This window comes from Sitophilus oryzae, unplaced genomic scaffold, assembly GCF_002938485.1.
Source record: "Sitophilus oryzae breed Bouriz unplaced genomic scaffold, Soryzae_2.0 scaffold_111_pilon_pilon, whole genome shotgun sequence".
NCBI classification, from domain to species: Eukaryota; Metazoa; Arthropoda; class Insecta; order Coleoptera; family Curculionidae; genus Sitophilus; species Sitophilus oryzae.
Genome location: NW_022145749.1, coordinates 5367277 through 5388073, shown reverse-complemented (window position 1 = coordinate 5388073; position 20797 = coordinate 5367277). Strand labels below are relative to the sequence as shown.

The window sequence follows — 20797 nt, the reverse complement described above, 5'->3', positions numbered from 1 at the left end:
GGACCACTTCATAAGTTGAGCAGTTAAATACGTAGTCTATCTGTCAAACACGTCAAAAGAGAGAGAAAGAAAATTTGGTCCCACCACATCAAAAGAGCCGACGGTTTCTGTCGCTACTCGGCGATCTACGTACTCTGGTATCATCTAGAATACGATTTTTTTTGGTACCAGCCCCGCATCCATGTCAGAGCGGAGAAATACCCCCCTCCTCTAATTAGGCGGGCTCCACTTTTTGAAAAGGTTTTCTAGACGTAAAATATTGATATTGGTTTTCGTGTAACTTCAGGCCGGCAAATTTAAATATTAGATCAATTTAAAAAAAAAACTGGACGAGAACGTACACTGCGCGTCTTTTGAAGTGGGTATTTCGATTTATTGCTCAAAACAAAATACCACTGACATTTTGGTACAAAATAATTATATTCAACATTGCTAGTAATATTTTGTAATGTACACATTATAAATTACATATGACAAATTAAGTTGGATAATTGTTTTGAAATTTTTACATATGACAAATTTTTGTTGGATAATTTTGAAAATCTAATGACACGTGTTGATGAATCAAGTTTTTACGAGAAATATTCTAAATGCAATGCTGATATTTCTGAGAACAACTCAACTTTTGCCTTTGCAGTTCAGTACTTAAATATGGCTCTCATAATGCTCTCATTTATAAGTGCTGTGCGAAGTAGGAATTGTGAGCTACGACTTGCTACCTTAAATGAGTTTCAAAAATATTTCTTTGCACTTGACTTAAGGAACTACGCATCCATGATATGTCACCATGTTGCAGAAATCAGTGTCATTAAAAAAGAAGATCCTGTTACTTGAGAATACCTATCTTCTGGCCTTTGGGCTCCAAATAAATACGGGAACGCATTTTGTTCTCTAGGTGCTGATGAAGCTTTAGAACAAGAAAATCGAAAACTAAAAGTTTCTGGAGGACTTACTGGAATTACGCTTAATCGTGAGGCATTGGTCAAGTACTTTTTATGTGCTCCACATCTTAATCAAATATATGACACGGTTATAGGCACTCTTTCCGATACAAAAAAAAAGAAAGGCACCACCAATGGAATAAATCCACCTCTGAAAGGCAAGCGTCGGCATCTAAATCAATGAAAGAAACTTTTGAGAACTACGTCAATACTGTCCAGTGCGAAGATAACAATTTGGTTAATTTAATTACCACTTGCATAGCTAGTGAGTACGTTCGTTCAAGGTATGTCCGAGATAGGAAAGACCGAGGCTGATATATTTTTTAAGAGCAGAATTAAAACAAATGAGGCTGGTTTTTGGGATCCGGTAAAGACAGTAAAATTGAAACTATGTAGTTCTATGAAAAAAAAGTTAAAGTTAATACCAAACAAGGAGTCATCGAATTACGACAAGATCAAAATATTTTTACTAGATGTGTCCTTATCTGTCGTAGTCGGGACGATGTTGATTTAAAAAGTATAATCGGAACCTATAGGTTATCTGCTCTTTCTCGTCGTCTATTTTATTCTGATGGATCATTAATTAAGTGTTCTGCAAAAAGTAATCTCATGATCCATTTGGCCGAAATTATAGAAGATGATATAGAAACACCTGTATTATGTGATGTCTTAAATTTCACACATCTTCTGTTGCAACCGTAGACGGCATGGCAGAAGTCCAAATGATGTCCTTAAACAATATGAAATTTCTTTCAGATTTTGCAGACGCATTTGTAACCAGAAATTTTTCCAAGTATGGAATGTTTAATGAAATTCATGTAGTGTTTGATTCCTACAATGAAAATTCGTTGAAGTATTTTGAACGGACTAGAAGACAAAAGGGTATAGATCCAGTAAAATACAATGTCCATGACAAAACTATTGTAAAAAACCTTAACATAAAAAAATATTATTGCATACAACTACAAAAGATAAGCTTACCGAGTATCTCTCTAAAAAACTAGCGGAAAAGACTTCCATTTAAGTCACAGTAGTTTGTTCATATAGATCAGAGATTATTACTAACAAAAAAAGCAGGACATGTCATTTTTAGAAAGCAGCCACGAAGAGGCAGATACAAAAATGTTATTTCATGTAATACAAGCGTCTGGTAAGGGGGCAAGTAAAATAAGAATTTTTTCTCTTGATACGGATGTCTTAGTATTAGCTATAAGGCGATTTCCTCTTTTAGCAAATGATTCAGCTTTTGTACAAACAGGTTCTGAAATTCGCAAGTTTCCCTTGCAAGCTATCTACAAGAAACTAGGTCCTCTAAAAGCTGCAGCGCTTCCCGGTTTGCATGCATCGTCTGGCGCAGATGTAACGGGTTCTTTTAGAGGAAACTCAAAAACTACATTTTGGAAAAAATTCTTAGTAGCTTCGACACATACTCTGGCAACTCTGGCATTCTTGGGTGAAACCGAACCGATTGAAGAATCAGTTTTTTCTAAAATTGACCAATTTATATGTTCCCTCTATAACCAAAACTAAGAATCACTGTCCGAATTGGGGTGGTGGACATTTTCAAAATAAATAAAAAACAAAGTTCTGATGCCTTTCTGCCTACTTTAGGAGCCTTAAAACCAGCTATAAGACGATGCCATTATCAATGTATGGAGTGGTGTCGTGATATATTGGCTCATCCAAACCTTCCATCACCGGATGATTATGGCTGGAAATTCGAAAATGGCAAATATGAACCCATTACATCTGATTTATCATCAGCACCTGATTTTGTTTTAAACAATATAAAGTGTTCCTGTCAAAAATCAAGGTGCAATTTTCGTTGTAAATGTGCGTCTAGCGGTTTTTTTTGTACAGAAATGTGCGAATGTTCTGGAAACACAGCCAGCTGCGATGTCACAGTTAATGACAGTAATGATGAACTTGAAGATTCTGATTTGGACTTTTAAATATTTCACGGAAACTATTGATAAATTCTTGCAAATTGTAAAATATTTCAATAAAAATTTGAAATTATAAAAGGTTATTTTTTTGAAACCTAAAAACTCTGATAGAGGTATAAGGGAAATTAAATAACTTTGGTTGCACATCATAATACGACCCCCAGCAAAATCCATAAGACGACGCATGGTGTCATTGATGACGTGCAACGAAAGTTGTTTTAATTTCCCAGGGCTTTGCAAATAACCTTATAGCGATATAATATATACCATTAAGTTAGTCATCCCAAAGATATATGAAATCGACACCCGTATTGTATACAAAAAATATATAATAAAAAAGTTAAAAATCATCCCTTTAAAATAAATATGGCGTCAAACAACCCCAAAAATCAGGTTTAACATAATTGAAAACTATTTTGTAAATATTATGTAAATTATCGTATGTAAAAAAAAATTCGTTAATGTAAAATGGTGATACTTATTTTCCACCCCTTAATCCCTAATAGGGCTTGTTTCTCCCATCTGACATACAAAAATCAAATCCACTTATTTTTCTAAAAATTTTGGTGCATGATTCATACTTGCCTCACTTTTTTGCAAGCGGATTACACATTGGCCCCTGACTAATACCTCTGTTTCTTTTTCTTCTATACAGTTTCAGGGCTTTAACAAAAGCCAGTATCTGAGACGGCTCCACAGAGGCCAGCTCTTCATCCTCGACATCGGCTCATCCTCGTACTAAAGTTCATGGCACGAACGGTTTCATGGTGTTTCCCCATTTTCGCCACAGAATCTGCATTCGCCGTTGTTTCTCAGCTTTAGCCTACTGAGGTGTTCGTTGAGGAGACAGTGTCCTGTTAGAAACCCCGTGACAATCTGAAGATTGTTTTTTACTTAAATCAAGGAAAATCTTTGTTTTTCTCGATTGTAAGGTAAGTTCTGAGGAACTTTTTCGAGTGTCTTAGACCGTTGGAGGACTCCCATTCCAGGTTACGGATGGAGTCTTCCAGGTTCTTCAGTTCCGCTTTTAGTTGGTTTGCGCTTGGAAAACAGAGCGGTTCTGGTCCAATTAGTGGAGTGTTCGCTCCTTTTCTAGCTGCATCATTTGCTTTTTCATTGCCTTCTATCCCTTGATGAGCTGGTGTTCAGCTTCTCTAGGCATTCTTTGACCAACTTCGAATTGATGGTTACTGAGTTGATCGCGTATAGTGCTGCTTGACTATCGGATATGTATATATAAATTCGGGTCAGAACGTCCTACGACGTTGTCCGATGCCTAACTTCCATCCTGTGCGATTTTCCCATTGATCTTCGGTGAGATTTTTCTCGCTCATCGACCTTCTTATTCCTTCCATCCATGTTTTCTTGGGACGTCCTCTCTTTCGTTTACCAGGTGGTATCCAATGAATGACTTGTTTTGGAATTCTTTCATTGTGCATTCTCTGAACGTAGCCGTACCATATTAATTGTTTTTGTTCTATGTCATTTACTATTGTTCCCTCTATTCCCATCTGTTGTCTAATGTCTTCATTTCTGATCTTATCCCTCCGTGAAATTCTCATTGCTGTTCTAATCGCGTCCATTTCTGATTCTCTGAAATGGACGCGCTATCGGATATGTACGCATCTTTTATTGATTCGGAGTATTTAGTTTTCGGCCTAAATACTCCTATCCCTGCTTTGGTTTTGGAAGCATCAGAATACATCATTATGGTATGGTCTTTTACATGCTGAGCAAACCTTTCTCCCTTCCGATAATTTTTACTAATTAATCACTACTACAGTGAAGTGTTTCTCAAAGTTATAAATTCTTGGTATGTCATCCACTGGGAGTTGGAGAAGTAGAATTTTCTTTTTGAGGGTGTTCCAAGCCCCTGACCTGAAAATTCTCCAAGTGCTGTTTCCGTCAATGACCATCATTGTCGCATTGGCATAACTACCAATAGGCAGTGGTGTTAGGTCTAGGTTGACCTCCATTCCTGCTGTTGGGTATGTTCTCATGGCACCTGTGATGCAGATGCATGCCAATCTCGTACTTTGCACAGGTTTTGCCTTGTACGTTACTCTAGTTTTGTGTACCAAGCAACTGCCACAGTTTTTTGGCCACCTATTTTTTGGGGCCAATATCTACTTGAACCGAAATATTCTGGACCTATGAATAACCTTTTCATCTTCTTTTTATTTGTTCTGTTTGTGACTCTTGTGCCTCGGTACCAAGGTTTGGAGACCAGTTCTCAAGTTGAAGATCTGGTATAAGATGTGAATTTGGAGTTTTATCCACTTTTATATGTAATTTGAAAAGTATTCCTAAATAAACATAAAAATCAACAGATTTCTCCTTTCTCGCTGATCGATTTTGTTGTCATTTTTATATTCTTTTATTGGGTTCTATAAATATCTGGTATTATAATATATTTTCAATTTGTTTTTATTTCCCATATTGCTATTGAGGATTAAGTGGTCATGGTGAATCATGGTGAATCTTAAATATATAAAAATGATTTTTAGCCAATATTTTCAGGGCTAGTAGATCTCGATAATGCACATGTCCAACAGTAGCGGTACTGTGTCTTGCTAAGGTACCTCCAGTCAGTCTACTGATCCAGGAAATAAATCAAATATATAAAAATGGAACTTCCTTCCGGAAAGAGGCCGGAAACATGGTACTAGAGCAATGGCAGACACGATGGGAAGCATATAGCGGATGGACAAAGACTTTCATACCCAATATTAAAGATTGGATAAAATGCGACCAAGCAAACACGGACTACTACATCACGCAAGCCATGACTGGCCATGGAGTATTTAGCGAGTATCTCCACAGGATCCGCAAGGCTGACTCTTCTAAATGCTGGTATTGCGAGGTGTCAGACTCGGCTAACCACACACTATTTGAGTGTCACGCGCACGAAGATTTACGGGAAATCGCAGAAACAGTATGTGGTACAGAGTGGTACGAAGATTACTAGAGTAAACGTCGGAAACCTTCTAACATCATCGAATGAAAATATCGAAGCGATTTGCGGCATGTTAAGGAACATTATGAAGAAAAAGGCGAAGGACGAAAAAGACAAGATCTGGGTACAAACAAGACCAACATAGAAGTATGATAAGTCTCTAATCTTGATGAAATGCCTTCGGCGGTACCGAGATTGGCGAGCTTAGAGCACAGATGGGTTTTTAGTGGGTAGACCCTCTCGCATGAGGGAGATCCCCACATTCCGGCCCTAAAGGTGTTTCCCATCTATAAAAAAAAGATCTCGATAAAAAAACATATTTTCTCTTTACAGTTTTTCAAATAAATCCAAAATAACCGATATTTTACTTTGAAAATTTCAAAAAAAAAAAGATTTTTTGCTGAAATTTTGAGAACCCCTGGAACTTTTCTGGATTTTCTTCCTTGTAAATTTATCTACTACCTATGTTGCCATATTTTCAAGAAATTATGTTTTTTTAAGTAAAAACTAAAAAAAATTCAAACATTTTTTTAAAAAAGTTCCAAATCTTTAAAAAAAAATTCGCGAAAAAACCTCATAATCGTGTTAATACGCTTAAAAATATTGGCACTTCTCTAAGACTCGCCCTGTATATAATTTTTTATATTTTCTTTTTCAACTTTAATGTTAAAAAAAATTGTTAATGTTTTCTTGACTTAATGTTATAATAAGATTTGTATATTGATATCATAGTTTTCGATTAAAATTTATTAATTGATCGTAAATATCAAAATCAACTAATGTTAATGGATAAATGTGTACCAGAGAATAGTATTTTTTGGATTAAGAACTAGTAATGCCCAGATTTACGCGACATTTTCTTCTCTACAGGCCTCTAATTTACCCTGATCTACTTTTTCTCGAATCGAACTTGATTTATCTACATGCTCGTCCAAGGTGTAGCCGCCTTGTTTGGAACCTGCCGCACTCTTCATGTCAGTACTTTGTAAAATATATTTGTTGGACAAGCCAGTGGTGTACCATCTACGGAGATAGTTCATGAATACGATGAATGTATAATTATTATTTATTAAGTTACTTAATTGACTTTTTATTTCAATTTTATGTATTGCTGCCAAGTACAATATGATCGAAAAAAAGGCGTCAGCGATTGCTATGAAATGAAGATCGCTGTCATTTTATATGTAAAATTATATGGGGAATATCATCGATGTTCATTTCCAAGCCAACTTGACGCGGTTTTTTTTTTCGATCATACCGTATTAATTTTTATTTATCTATAGGATATTATTTTTTAAATGTATTCCCAGATATTCACCAGAATAAGTAATGAAACAGATCAAATGAAGAAATTAAATAATAAAAACTTAAAATTCGGTAAGAATTACTACCTTTATATCATTTCAGAAACTCTCGGCGGCAAGACAATGCAAGGGTATTAATTTTCTTCTATAGTAGACATTATGAAGCTCGGATAAAACATAATATACCGGGTGCGTCTCGAAAGTGGCTCACCCCTATAACTTTTTTATTTTTTCAGATAAAATAACGAGACTTGGTACGTTAGTAGGTATATGAAATAAATCAGGATTGATTGACGTATTCAATTGTTTTTGGTCACTTCCTGTTTCACCGGAAATGACTACAACTTTTGATTTTTAAATGGCACCTTCGTTATATAGTTTTTTTTACTTTATTCGATAGAAAATGACATTCTGAATACAATGACATATCATATGTGAACTTTTGACATTCTCGCTTAATAAAAAATTGTATTTTAAATCTCAATCTAGAGTGCCATGGCTACGTTAAGAACACTAATTCTTAATCAAGGATCCTTTCATATCTCAATTTTTTCAAATAGAACGAGGGTGGCTCATTAGCATATTTGGAAAAAGCATTTTTTTACGAATAACTTGATACCACACACTTGGTATTTCGAGTAAAATTTTCGTTACGAACCGCAAATTATAATTTCAAATAAACCATATGGAAAAATGGCAAAAGTTGACATGTGATATGTCATTCTATTCAGAGTGTTATTTTGTTAATCTAAGGTTATTTTCTATCGAATAAAGTAAAAAAATCAAAAGTTGTTGTCATTTCCGGTGAAACAGGAAGTGATCGAAAACAATTGAATACGTCAATCAATCCTAATTTATGTCATATACTAGCATACCAAATCTCGTTTTTTTATCTGACAAAATAAAAAAGTTATAGGGGTGATCCACTTTTGAGATGCACCGGGTAGATATAGGACATAGAATAGACGACATCTTCTCTTGGGGACACCGCATTACGGTTCGTATTTAGAATAATTCAATTTTTAAGACAACTACTTATTATACTACTACAACTTATGCCTACTACTTGTAGTTTTAGAAAATATTTTAAGAAATAACTTGTGTATCAAAGGTCTAAATAATTTGATGATATTGGGCTTTGTTGCTACTCAATCTTAATGTTATTTGATGTAATTAAAATGTTCACTAGTGCTAAACAAATGCAAGTCCAAGCCCAAGAGGTCCTTGGTGTTACACTCTAAGCAGTCGTTTTGGTTTTGCAGGGTCTAGTCTTGGTCTCGGTCTTGACGCAAGACACTTAAACTAGATAAAATATTTAAAATAAAAGCAGTTGTTCAAGTAATTTGAAGCAAATGAAACTTTAAAGCAAGAAACAATATGTGTCTGTTAATTTTTATGTTTTTTAATATTAAGTACAGAGCGATCAACAATGACCGAAAGCTGTTCTGATTAGCAATAAATTTAGAAAATTCGAATATACAGGATGAGTTTTCTACGATGTTCTCCATGGGTATCTCGGAAACTACTGGAGATAGAGAGTCGGTTAAATGGGGAAAGAATTGCAGTTTTGTGAGGTCATAAATATGCGCCTTTCAGATTTTTGAAAAAGTTCATGGCTTACTAGATATTTCGAAAAAAAAACAAATTTTGGTCATTTTGAAAATCGTTCCTAATTCCATTATAATCTATTTTAGAGAAACAGTTTTCGGATAAAAGTTGTAGATAATCACATCCCTAATGAGTTTGTGTTCACCGATTTTTTCTAAAGCCTGTCATGTTTGACATATGACACAAACATATGTTTTTTTAAATGGAAACCATAGTTGGCCATCACTTCATAAAAAGCGCCATTTTTTAAGCTTTTCGGCGATATAAGCTATACTATGTTTTTTTTTTTCGAAAAATTACAGTGTCATAGCCAATTCTTATCCTTCTTAGTTGGTATGGTATTCTTATTCTGTTATATGATTTATAACTTATAAAAAGAGAGAATATATTATTAAACGGTTCTTTACAATTTACATAACACAAAATAGAACTTAAAAAATAATATCAGTACATAAGTTATTTTCGAAAATGTTAAAAAAATCCGCCATTGTTTTGAGTTCATAAATGCATCTTTTTAAGACTGAATTGCTAGCTATATTCACAGAACGACCGGTCGAATTTATTAAACTTCTCCTCTCCCGCCTCTTCGAGCGACTCTCTTAATTCATAAGTTCTTTCGTAAATCTTGTTGTTAACCATACCGCATAAAAAATCTAAAATTTATAGGTCAGGTGATCGAGGAGGCTCATGCAATTGGTCCACCTCTTCTTATCCCTGAGTTTGCATAATTATGATATAAATAATTTTTAACATTTCTTTCTTTATGGGGGGGGGGGTTAAGTTAAGTTAGGGGGGGAGGGGAGGTGTCAAAATTAAAGTCATGTTGGAACCACCTTATTAATGCGCAAGTCTTTAAATTTAACTTTTCTAACATGTCTTGAAAATCGTTTTCTAAAAAACGTAAGTAACGTTCACCGGTCAACGTATCCTCGAAAATCTATGGCCAAGAAAAGTTGAACCAATAATCCTACACGCTTTTCTTCATTTGAAAAATTCGTATTTACAATTTTAATTTACAAAGTTTGGATGTGACAGTTTCACATTTTTGAGAGCAACGACGATTGAACTTGTTTCCATGGCTAACTAAGTGAAATAGTTTAAAAATGTTAAGAAATGGCTCTAACTCTTATTATCTATATTATGAAGTCATGATCAACTATGGTTTCCATTTAAAAAAATTGGCGCCGGGAGGCACGTATAGCCGCCCAAACTAAAATATGTTAATAAAAAGTTGGTAGGCAGTTCTTTTAGTTTCAAAGTAATGGAATTTTTCCATTTTTTTTATCTCAAAAACTGCGACTTTGACTGATTTTGATGTTATTACAAATTTTGTTGCAAATATTATTCCTAATCTTAAATTGAAAACCGCGTTTCGCTAGCTACTGTAATTTTGGAGTTACGATTTTTTAAAATTTTTAACCCCCTCCTATACTCCCTTACCAACCCCCCACTCCCACCAAAAACTAATGGCCAGATTCTCGGGTGCCACAGTATTTTTGTGCCAAATTTGGTTAAAATCGGTTTAGCGGTTTTTGAGTTATCGTGTTACAGACGGACAGACAGACAGACAGACAGACCGACCATGAAAATATTTTGTATTTAGGTCATTAATGACCCAAATAACTCATTTTGAGTGAAATTAAAAAAACTGTTTGTGTCATATTTCAAAAATGACAGACTTTAGAAAAAAAACGGAGGACACAATCTCATTAAGAATGTGATTATGTACAACTTTTATCTGAAAACTTTGTCTCAAATAGATTATAATGGAATTAGGGACAATTTTTAAAATAGCCGAAATTTGTTTTTTTCGAAATATCTAGAACTTTTTCAAAAATTTGAAAATTTGAAAAAACTTGAAAGGCGCATATATAGTTTTATGGGGTCATAAATAATGACCCCATAAAACTATAATTCTTTCCCCATTTAACCGACTCTCTTTCTCCACAAGTTTTTGAGATACCAATAGAGAACATCGTAGAAAACTCACCCTGTATATCGGCTGTTATCTCTAGAATCAAAACAAACAAAAATTAAATAATATAATTTTTGATAACATTAAAGTTCGTTTTCCATAATAATGTGAGAGAAATGAATAACATTTTGTGTTAACATCATTGAGGGCACAAAAGTTGGCATTGCAAACAATGCGAATTTTAGATCGTTTTAGTTCTATTTTTCTATACCTAGCTACAGCTATATTTTTACAGCTTGTTACTGAATAACTTTATTCCAAATACGCAAAATTTAAAATACGGCTCTGATGTGTTTTGTTGTATCGCAGTCGAACGTGAACTAGAACTGGTTACGTAACGTAAAAGATAAGATTTTTGTTGTGAGACTCTCTACCGATCGATACAGCAACTGACTGAAAATTTAACGGGAGACGTTCGATTTTAAAATCAAAACATTCAAAGCAATCAAACTCGTATTAAAAAAATGAAAGCTGAAACCAAAGGAATCATAAGGCTATGCGTCGACAGGCAATTTTTAGTCGGTCATTGGCCCCATAAGAATGTATCGTTTTCACTTTTGCAACTAAGTAGTCGGCCGGCTAAAAATTGCACGTCAGCGCGTAGGCTTCATAGCGGCATATTTGAGATGACGTGCGCCGAAAATGAACGACAGAAGCCGAGAACCGAACAACGGAAACGGTATACTCGCAGAGTTCCATGTTGGTTCCATGTAAACGGTCGTGAATCGATTGACTGGGTAAATAGACTGTGATAGTATCTAGTAAATATAAGGTAAGGAAGCACTTTTTTATAATTATTTAATGTTTCTATGATGTTATATATAAGATTAGGGAAATGGACGAGGAGGATTGGGCCGAAAAGTTAATTCAAACCATCGAATCAAAACCCGCTCTTTATAACAGAGCAATGAGAGAACACTCAGATAGAAATACAATCAAACAACTTTGGAATGAGGTTTGTGAGGTTATGGTGGAGAATTGGAATGTACTACTTCCAGCGGAGAAGACAGCAAAAGGTACGATAAATAATACAACCAGTATAGATACGTATATTTTTAGAAAAAAACGTAGAATTTGAATTACTTACATGATACAATGGTATCATATAGAGATGAGCAAAACTGCGATTGCGATTTTTAAATTGCAACGACTGTAACCTGCGATTTTAATATTTACCAAACCAAATTATTCTTAAAAAATGCCTTTTTTAAATATGTCAATAAGCCATCCTTGTTCCGTTTGAAAGAAATGAGATATGATTAAAAATACCATTTGAGCAACTTTTAACTGGCCAAGACAAGACGCGAAAAACAACAGACGATCAAATCAATTTTTCCAAGGCATCTTGATTAAAATTAGTGTTTTTAACACAGCCATGACATTCTAGATTAAAATTTAAAATCCGGATTTTTCTTAAGCGAAAATGTCGAAAGTTGCCATATGATATGCCATTCTATTCAGAATGTCATTTTCTATCGAATAAAGTAAAAAAAATACCGAGAATGTCATTTAAATATCAAAAGTTGTAGTCATTTCCGGTGAAACAGGAAGTGACTCAAAAAAATTAAATGCGTCAATCAATCCTATTTTATGTCATTTTTTAATATTCCAAATCTCGTTTTTTATCAGAAAAAATAAAAAAGTTATAGGGGTAAACCACTCTTGGGAAACACCCCATAAATTATGATCTTGACCCGAGAAAATAATACCTTCTCTATAAATAAATAAAATCAGAGAAAAAATTCGATCGCATTTTACTATAAAACGCTTCAATGGGCCACAAAATTAATCACGATCTCAACAAAATCGCAACTCCTGAAAATTCAACCTCGCAGATAGAAGATTATCACGGTCCTATTCACAATCGCAGCAAAATCGCAACTCGCAACAAAATCGCAACTCGCAACTATAGTAATATTGGTTGCCTAAATTGACACGCGCAAATAGAAGAAATCGCAAATTTCAGGTTGAGATTGCGATTTTCAAATCCGATTGAATCGCAGTTTGCGATTTGTTGCTCATCTCTAAATAAGAGCATTGCTTTAAAACGTCAGTGTTATTCATGAGTAAAATTTTCACATTTTTATTTATGATTTCAAATTTAGAATAACATTGCACATTTACAAGGCATGGACAGATTTGCGCTAAATTGAAATCTATATACAGAGAGAGAGAGTCTTCAATAAGTGCAAAAAGTGTTGTTTTTTGCTTCCTCTAATATATTCTACTACTTCTATATCCATATTAAGGTTGATTCTCACTATACCTTTCATATCAGCTCCCTTCCGTTTACATAAAATATTATATCATGCAAATGAATAGAACAATGCACACTATCCGTTCCGTTTCATATCCTTTCCTTCCATACATTTTTTTGGCGGACGGACTGAAGAGTATCGGAAACAGCGTTGTCAAGTTCTTACATTTGTACCAGCTCTGTTAAAATTTTACTGATATTTATTTATTCTTTCACCTCTTAATTAAATCTATTACCATTTTCAAAAGATACAAATTTTAAAAATAAAACTTTCATAACGATATAAATTGTACAATAAAAAGTATGGAACTGATACGGAATGGAAGCTTACGTATAGCGTCAATACAATAAAAAATACGGAACGGATATGGAATGGATATGGAATGAAAACGGAACGTATAGTGAGAATCAGCCTTTAGCAAGATCTCTTTTATCTCTTTTTTTAATGAAAATTAAAGAAAAATTCGAAAAAAAACGAAGAAGAAATTTTCAAATTTTTGTCACGTAAAAAACTTAAGTTATAACCAGGAATAAGTTTATTCCTGGGGTCGAAATATGTCACCTCTAAAAATATTTGCACTTATTTAAAACTCATCCTGTATTGTATAAGAAATATTTAAAGAAGTTTATGAAAATTATACACTGTTTGTGTCAAACAATTTTTTTGTAGGCAATGAAATTCAGCAGCGTTGGCGAAACATGAGAACGTGCTTTAAGAGAGAATTAAATAAACAAAAAAATAGTGACTGTGGACAAAAGTTTAAACGTCGAAAATACATATACTTTAACAAACTATTGTTTCTGTTGCCATCAATAGAAGACAGATCAGTTGTAAACGATATTAACTCTCCAGGCTCCTCAGTCAAGGAGGAATATAAAACTACATCGGATAGTGAAGAGGATGTTTCCGTCCAACACCTTTATCCTATCACTACCTTTAACCAACCGCCACAAAAATCATATGAAGAGTCATTATTGTCCATCCTAAATGATAAAAAGACAGAGGATATAGATGAAGATAAGCTTTTCCTGCTTTCTTTAGTACCATCCTTTAAGAAGTTTACAGACGATGAAAAATTAGAAGCGAAAATGGAATTTCTCAAAGTAATCCGACGTATTACACAGTCCCATCAGGATTCAGCCTCTTCATACCCTACAAATTCATGTAATGACGTTAAATTAGAATAATTGAGCCGCAATACAGCCAACAACTACAAAAATTTCCGGAATTGTGCATTCAGCCCTGGACCATCATCTTCAAATACAAATATTTCAGATTCATAGTATCATCCCAACCAATATCCGCCTTAATAATCCTGGGGTGGAACTCTGTAACTAAATAGCGATCGGTAGCGATGAAGAATACTGATCTTGGCTTTAAAAACTAAACAGTAAGCGACATTATTCTTCATCATCACCGATCGCTATTTAGTTACAGAGTTCCACCACTTCCTTGTTCTTCCTCATTCCTTGTATCACATGTTTTCGATTTGGGTTAAATTTTGTCCATATTTACATGTTTTTTGAAGTTGTTTTGTTCGTTTGAAGTGGAATAAATATTATTATAAAATTTAAAGTTTTTTTTCTTACATCAATGTTACTGACTATAATGACTATATCTCTTCTGGAGGGATAGAATCTCTCCTCTTGGTAATCTAGCATTAATGGCCTAATAAACCAAGAAAACAAAGTTCATCAAAACTATTCACGCTCTAAAGAATTTATTTGGATAAACGAATATAACCCGTGAGAAAAATGACACACAAGAGTTGAAGAAAAATAAAATATATGGAATAATTCGAGCGTTAACAGATCGTATTGAGGCTAGCCTAGTAAATTTAAACCATAAAAGCCGTTCGTTAATAATATGTCTCAATTTATCGGCCCGTAGTAGACAGAATTATAGTTTTCTATTGGGCAAATGATAACGTAAACTGTACTTGACTGTACCTTCCTTGGTAGTAGGTTGAAATTGCAGAATTGCACTATTTTGGGTTTGTGTTTGTTTCAATTAACTCTCAACAATTACTTCTTGCTAATTATTATTACGTACTAAGCAAATACCTACTAGTAGCATAAGTAGTAAGTAAAGTAGCCAGTGGCATGTTGATTATTATATTATGATTTAGTAGGACCGTGAACCATCAGAAAATTTTTCCTAGGTATCTAAATGTAAATTGGCAAAACTTGGGCTTTTGAATTTTCTTTTAGTAAATCGACAGAATTTGTCGAATCATTTGTGTGTAATTAAACAAGTAATGTTCCAGATTTCAGTAATAGTATATTACATACCGAGGAGGGAAGTATTTCATTACTGTCGAGAGATTAACTAAATCTCGAGACAATAATGAAAACTTTCCTCTGGGGTTTGTATACTATTTTATTTACAACCACATCATTAATTAAAAAATAGAGACAGTATTTTATTTTGAAAAAGCAATAAATATTCGAAAATTTGTCGTTTTCTGTTTTGGCATTTCCATATCTATAGTTACCGGTACCAATGGTTTTGTTATGGCGCAAAACAAACAACTAAGTGACAGTTTTGAATTTCTCGTTCGCTTTTTCGAATTTATATATAACATAATGTTTGTTCCAACCGGACGAGAGAATCGTCGTAGAACGGTAATTTCCTATCAGTCAATTCATTTGTTAATCTTGACAAACGATCAAACTTTTCAAACAATAAGTGGGCGACTAGAAATTACCGTCCCAGGATCGGTTCTCAGTCCGGTTGGAACGAAGATATAGAAAGCCAGAATGTTGTCGGAAAGTTCTGATAATTAAGACTACTTTAATATTGGTACTCCACCAGAACACATACAGAAGCTGCAAAAAGAACAGAAGCCAGTTTACTTCTAGAGAAAAGTAGGGGGCGATATGAAATAGCATTGATAAAGTATACGAAAAATTGTGTGCCGAAAGAAATGCTAAGAATATTGCTTCGGAGACAGTCTTGATGGCATATTTTAGCGACATGGCAAGGCAGGAGAAGCCATCTACTCTTTGGGCTACGTACAGCATGATACGGACAATGCTAGAATTAAGGGAAAAGACTGACATATCAAAATATCACAAACTCGTCGCTTTTTTAAAACGCCAGAATGTAGGCTTTCAGCCAAAGAAGTCTAGCATTTTTACCAGGCAAAACTTTTCAACAAATAAATGTATTAAAATCTTCAATTATTATTGTTAAGCTTCTTGTTTATTTTTGTTGATGTTAGATAAATATTTAATAAAAATATTACAAGAATATTTTGCTTAATTAAATGAAATGGGTGAGGGAAATGGAAGAGGGAAGAAATGTAGATAATTTGACACTTGGGATGATGTAGATAATTTGACGGGTGGGTCGGGAAATCAAATTTATTATGCATTTGACGAAGTAGAGCTCACTTACTAGACTATACATACCGGGTGGTGGTAACATCATCGTTGGAAACATAGGAAATCCCATGTAATTTTGAACTGTCCAAATATTGACTCTCCTATTAAATTTACAGCAATGCAATTTACTACAAATGAGTTTATCATTGTCCAATGTATTTTGTTGTGCTGTCTACATTACTACATTATAGTACCTAGGAGTTGTCTTGGTCTTGCGTAAAGTCTTGCATTGTTGGAAGGTTTTGTGGATCTGATGTTAGACTTGGCATTATTGGTCATTACTTTGGTCTTGCAATACCAAGACCAGTCTCGCTGATCACTAATTTTCACTGCTTTGAAAAATCGTGTTTTACCATATTTGATTAAAATTACAACATGCGAATGACTATTAATTAAAATATACCTAAATAAATTGTAAAAGATATAAGAAGTATTTAATATCAAATTACGGCATGAAAAATTGGTGACCTGTACTTGTGAAACTGTGTCTACTCGATCTGTGTCTATGAAAGGAATGCAGACAGAAAACATTGGACCTTGACAAAAGCCAGTATCTGAGAGGGTTTTATAGCGTTTAGTTTTCCATCTCCGATATCAGTCGTACCAAAGTGAAAAGGTGTTCTAGTGTTTCTCCATTTTCCCCACAGAATCTGCATACGCCGTTGGTTCTTAGGTTGAATCTAGGTTGACTTAGGTTGAACACCTCAGGTTCATTGAGGCGACAGTGTCCTGTTAAAAAACTCTGTGACAATCCGAAGATTCTTCATACATAAATCAAGGAAAGTCTTTGATTTTTCTTGGTCGTAAGTCCTGAGAAATTTCTTCGAGCGTTATAGACCGTTGGAATATTCTCATTCCAGGTTACGGATGGAGTCTTCCAGGTTCTTGAGTTGTGCTTTAAGTTGGTTTCCACTTGGGAAGCAAAATGGTTCTGGCCCAGTTAGTGGAGTGTTCGCTCTTTTTCTAGCTAGGTGGTTTGCTTTTTCATTACTTTCTTCTATCCCTTAGCTGGCACACAAAATAGGAGGACTTTATTTTCTTTGCCTAATTTGTGATTCATTTTGTGTTGCAGATTTTCGCAGTAAATTATAGACCGCCATAATATTGTTTGTTACTCCAAGTCATTTGTGGTCGTCCTAAGGTCATATTTCCGAAGACACAATAATTTATCATATTTAAACTTCGCGTTTATACAATTAAAAAATATTACCGTTAGCTGTAACGTATAATTCCGCAGATTAATATTCCGAAACAATATTTATGAATTTGTTAATGCCGTCCACGTTTGCGATGAGCTATTGTTTATGGCGAGCTTTTCTTCTAAAGGGAAACGTAATTTTACCTACATATTTGTCAGTTGAATACTTAGGTTGAACATCTTTCATAAACAAATCAGCCGACACTTCTTTTGGAAAGTGCCGCTTTTCTTTTGTATCCGTTAAGTCGACATTTAAAATTTCCTGCAGGTAAATATGTAACATTACACATATTATAGGGAATAATGCATAACTAAAACAATATTGTCATTACTGTATTGTATTGTATTTTTTAATGGTAGTCCTGTTAGAAACCCCGTGACAATCCCAAGATTGTTTTTACTTAAATCAAGGAAAACCTGTGATTTTTCTCGGTCGTAAGTTCTGAGGAACTTTTTCGAGTGTCTTAGACCGTTGGAGGATTCCAAGTTACGGATGGAGCCTTCCAGATTCTTCAGTTCCGCTTTCAGTTGGTTCCCGTTTGGAAAACAGAACGGTTCAGAGGCACCCAGAGTAGGAGGACTTTATTTTCTTTGCCTAATTTGTTGAGCTTCTCTAGGCATTCTTTGACCAACTTCGAAATGATGGTTACTGAGTTGATCGCGTTTAGTGCTGCTTGACTATCGGATAGGATGGTAATTTCCTGTTTTCGATAGTTCCTATCTAAGATAAATTGTACGCATCTTTCGATAGTGTAAATTTCTGCCTATACTGGGTTAGGTGCCTATTGGTTCGGAGTATTTAGTTTTCGGTCCAAATACTCCTATACCCCATCATTATCCCCCATACACAAGAAAATTTGGCCTGCAGATGAAATCTTTGCGTTTGTAGGCCAGACCAAGTATATGGCAGGCCAAGCCTTTGACGGACCAAGCCTGTCACAGGCCAAGTCCGCGGACTTGATCTGAGAGTTTATATTTGTCTAAAAAAACAACGAAGGATAAAGTCGGCGTACTTTATCCTTCGTTTACGCTCTTTCTAAGCGGCAGTTTTCATGCCGATAAATATATAAAAATTGCTATAAAATGTCGAATTTTGTCCCAAACGAGAATATTTAATCGAGCAAAGATCTAATCGGCAATCCAAGTCCGCATGCCAAATCCGCCTACCAATATACGAAAGATTTAGTACGTGACAGGCCGCAGGACGGGCCCAAAGACTGGCTACGAAGGCCGGATCCGCAGGCCAGATTTTTTGTTGTATGGGGGGCTAATAGTAGAGATGAGCAAAACTGCGATTCTCCAATCTTAATTGAAACTACGATTGCGATTGTTAAATGCAACCAAATTATTCGTAAAAAAAAACTTATTCTAAATATGCCAATGAGCCATCCTCGTTCCATTTGAAAAAATTGAGATATGATTAAAAATACGATTTGGGCATCTTTTAACTGGCCAGGACAAGACGCGAAAAACAATAGACGATCAAATCTATTTTTTCAAGGCATCTTGATTAAAATTACTGTTTTTAACACAGCCATGACATTCTAGTTTGAAATTTAAAATACGATTTTTTTAAGAGAAAATGTCAAAAGTTGCCATATGATATGCCATTCTATTCACAGTGTCATTTTCTATCGAATAAAGCAAAAAAATACCGAGGGTCTCATTTAAAAATCAAAAGTTATAGTAATTTCCGGTGAAACAGGAAGTGACTAAAAATAACTGAATACGTCAATCAATCCTAATTTATGTCATATACTAATAACATACCAAATATCGTTTTTTTATCAGAAAAAATAAAAAAGTTATAGGGGTGAACCACTCTTGAGAAACAACTGGTATATTATTGATCATGGCCCTAGAAAATAATACCTTCTCTATAAATAAATAATATTAGAGAGAAAATTCAATCGCAGTTTACTATAAAATGCTTCAATAGACCACAAAATTACATTCCCAACAATATCGCAAATCACAACTCCTAAAACTCGCAGATAGAAATCACGGTTCCAGTTTACAAAATCACAAATCGCAGCTATACTAATACTGGTTATCTAAATTGAAACTCGCAAATAGAAGAAATTGCAATCGCAGTTTCCTATGAGAGTCAATCGCATGTTGCGATTGAATTACAGTTTGCAATTTTTTGCTCATCTCTAGCTAATAGCCATATTTGGACCACATACCTGGTATTTCGGACTTGACATATGATATGTTATTCTATTGTAAATGTCTAATGTGTATGTTATTCTATTGTTTTTTTTATCAAATAAAATAAAAAAATACCGACGGTACCATTTAAAAATCAAAAGTTATAATTTCCGGTAAATTAGGAAGCGACCGAAAATAATTGAATACGTCAATCAATCATGATTTTTGTCATATACTAACATACCAAAACTCGGAACCAGATTAAATTGTATCGGAAATAGAGAAGCTTTGATTTCGCTCAAGCTTTTGGTGTAGAAATTAGCGATGGGAACTATCGAATGAATTAGACTATCGAATGGTTACTGAATGAATGATTTCAACTATCGAATGGTTTTATTCGAATAAAATCATTCATTCATTTGTATACTAAAGTATATGTGACAACCTCGCCGTGCAACTAAATGGTTATCGTTGGGCCACGACTATCGAATGCTTTTGATAAATGAAATTTAGTATTCGTTGGATTTTTGTGTACGTCAGTGCATTATTAGTTCTTCCAAATTTTTATAACTTCACCTTATAAATACTGTGCTATTTTTGCGTTTATTAAAATATTTAAAATACTAAAATAGTAGTTTTTTTTAATTGACGATTGTGTGCGTGTGCAGGTGTCAAAATTTTTCCGAAAATTTGTGTGATTTTCCGTAGCCTGATCTTTCAATTATTTTATTTTATATGGTATACTTATATGGTCTATTTTTTAATGGGAAATTTTGAGAAGTAGCAATTTTTAAGAGAGATGAAATGAACTAGAATTAATTTTAAAAATACATATTTGTATTTTAGATGTTTTAATAATATGAATTAGTTGAACTTAATAATCATATTTAAGTAATGTGGTTAAGTAAATGGTTATCGAACTCAAACTATGGGGTGTAAAAACTAAATTGAAAGTTTTATACGTGCCAATTTAAAAAAAAGTTAACGATGTTTGTATTTTGTTTATGCTAATTCTCTTACATGTAGTTTTTTGCGAAGAAATATTTCATTTATTTTTTAGAGTAAATGCCAGTA

At 34.2% G+C, this 20797-nt stretch overlaps 2 protein-coding genes across 5 annotated transcripts in view; both read left to right on the top strand.

The window, feature by feature from the left end:
• Nucleotides 1-20797, top strand: part of LOC115884532 — a 125267-nt gene that overhangs the window by 31167 nt on the left and 73303 nt on the right. Inside the window, exon 1 of one of the 4 annotated variants that reach the window (XM_030903152.1) lies at nt 8071-8144. The exons of the other annotated variants lie outside the window; for them this stretch is intronic. The gene's annotated coding sequence lies outside the window, so the exon portion shown is untranslated. Of the gene's footprint in view, nt 1-8070; nt 8145-20797 lie in introns of those variants that run through there. 4 annotated transcript variants of the gene reach the window in all.
• Nucleotides 11293-14533, top strand: LOC115884557. Its single transcript, XM_030903180.1, has 3 exons — nt 11293-11502; nt 11557-11746; nt 13658-14533. The coding sequence occupies exons 2-3, from the start codon at nt 11566-11568 to the stop codon at nt 14173-14175; spliced, it is 699 nt and encodes a 232-aa protein (XP_030759040.1). The 5' UTR covers nt 11293-11502; nt 11557-11565; the 3' UTR covers nt 14176-14533.

Excerpts from the sequence above, each read along its gene's own strand:
- LOC115884557 (XM_030903180.1), top strand. The coding sequence starts at position 11,566 with ATGGACGAGGAGGATTGGGCCGAAAAGTTAATTCAAACCATCGAATCA. Across the intron at positions 11,747-13,657 it reads AGCGGAGAAGACAGCAAAAG|GCAATGAAATTCAGCAGCGT; the intron begins GTACGATAAATA and ends ATTTTTTTGTAG.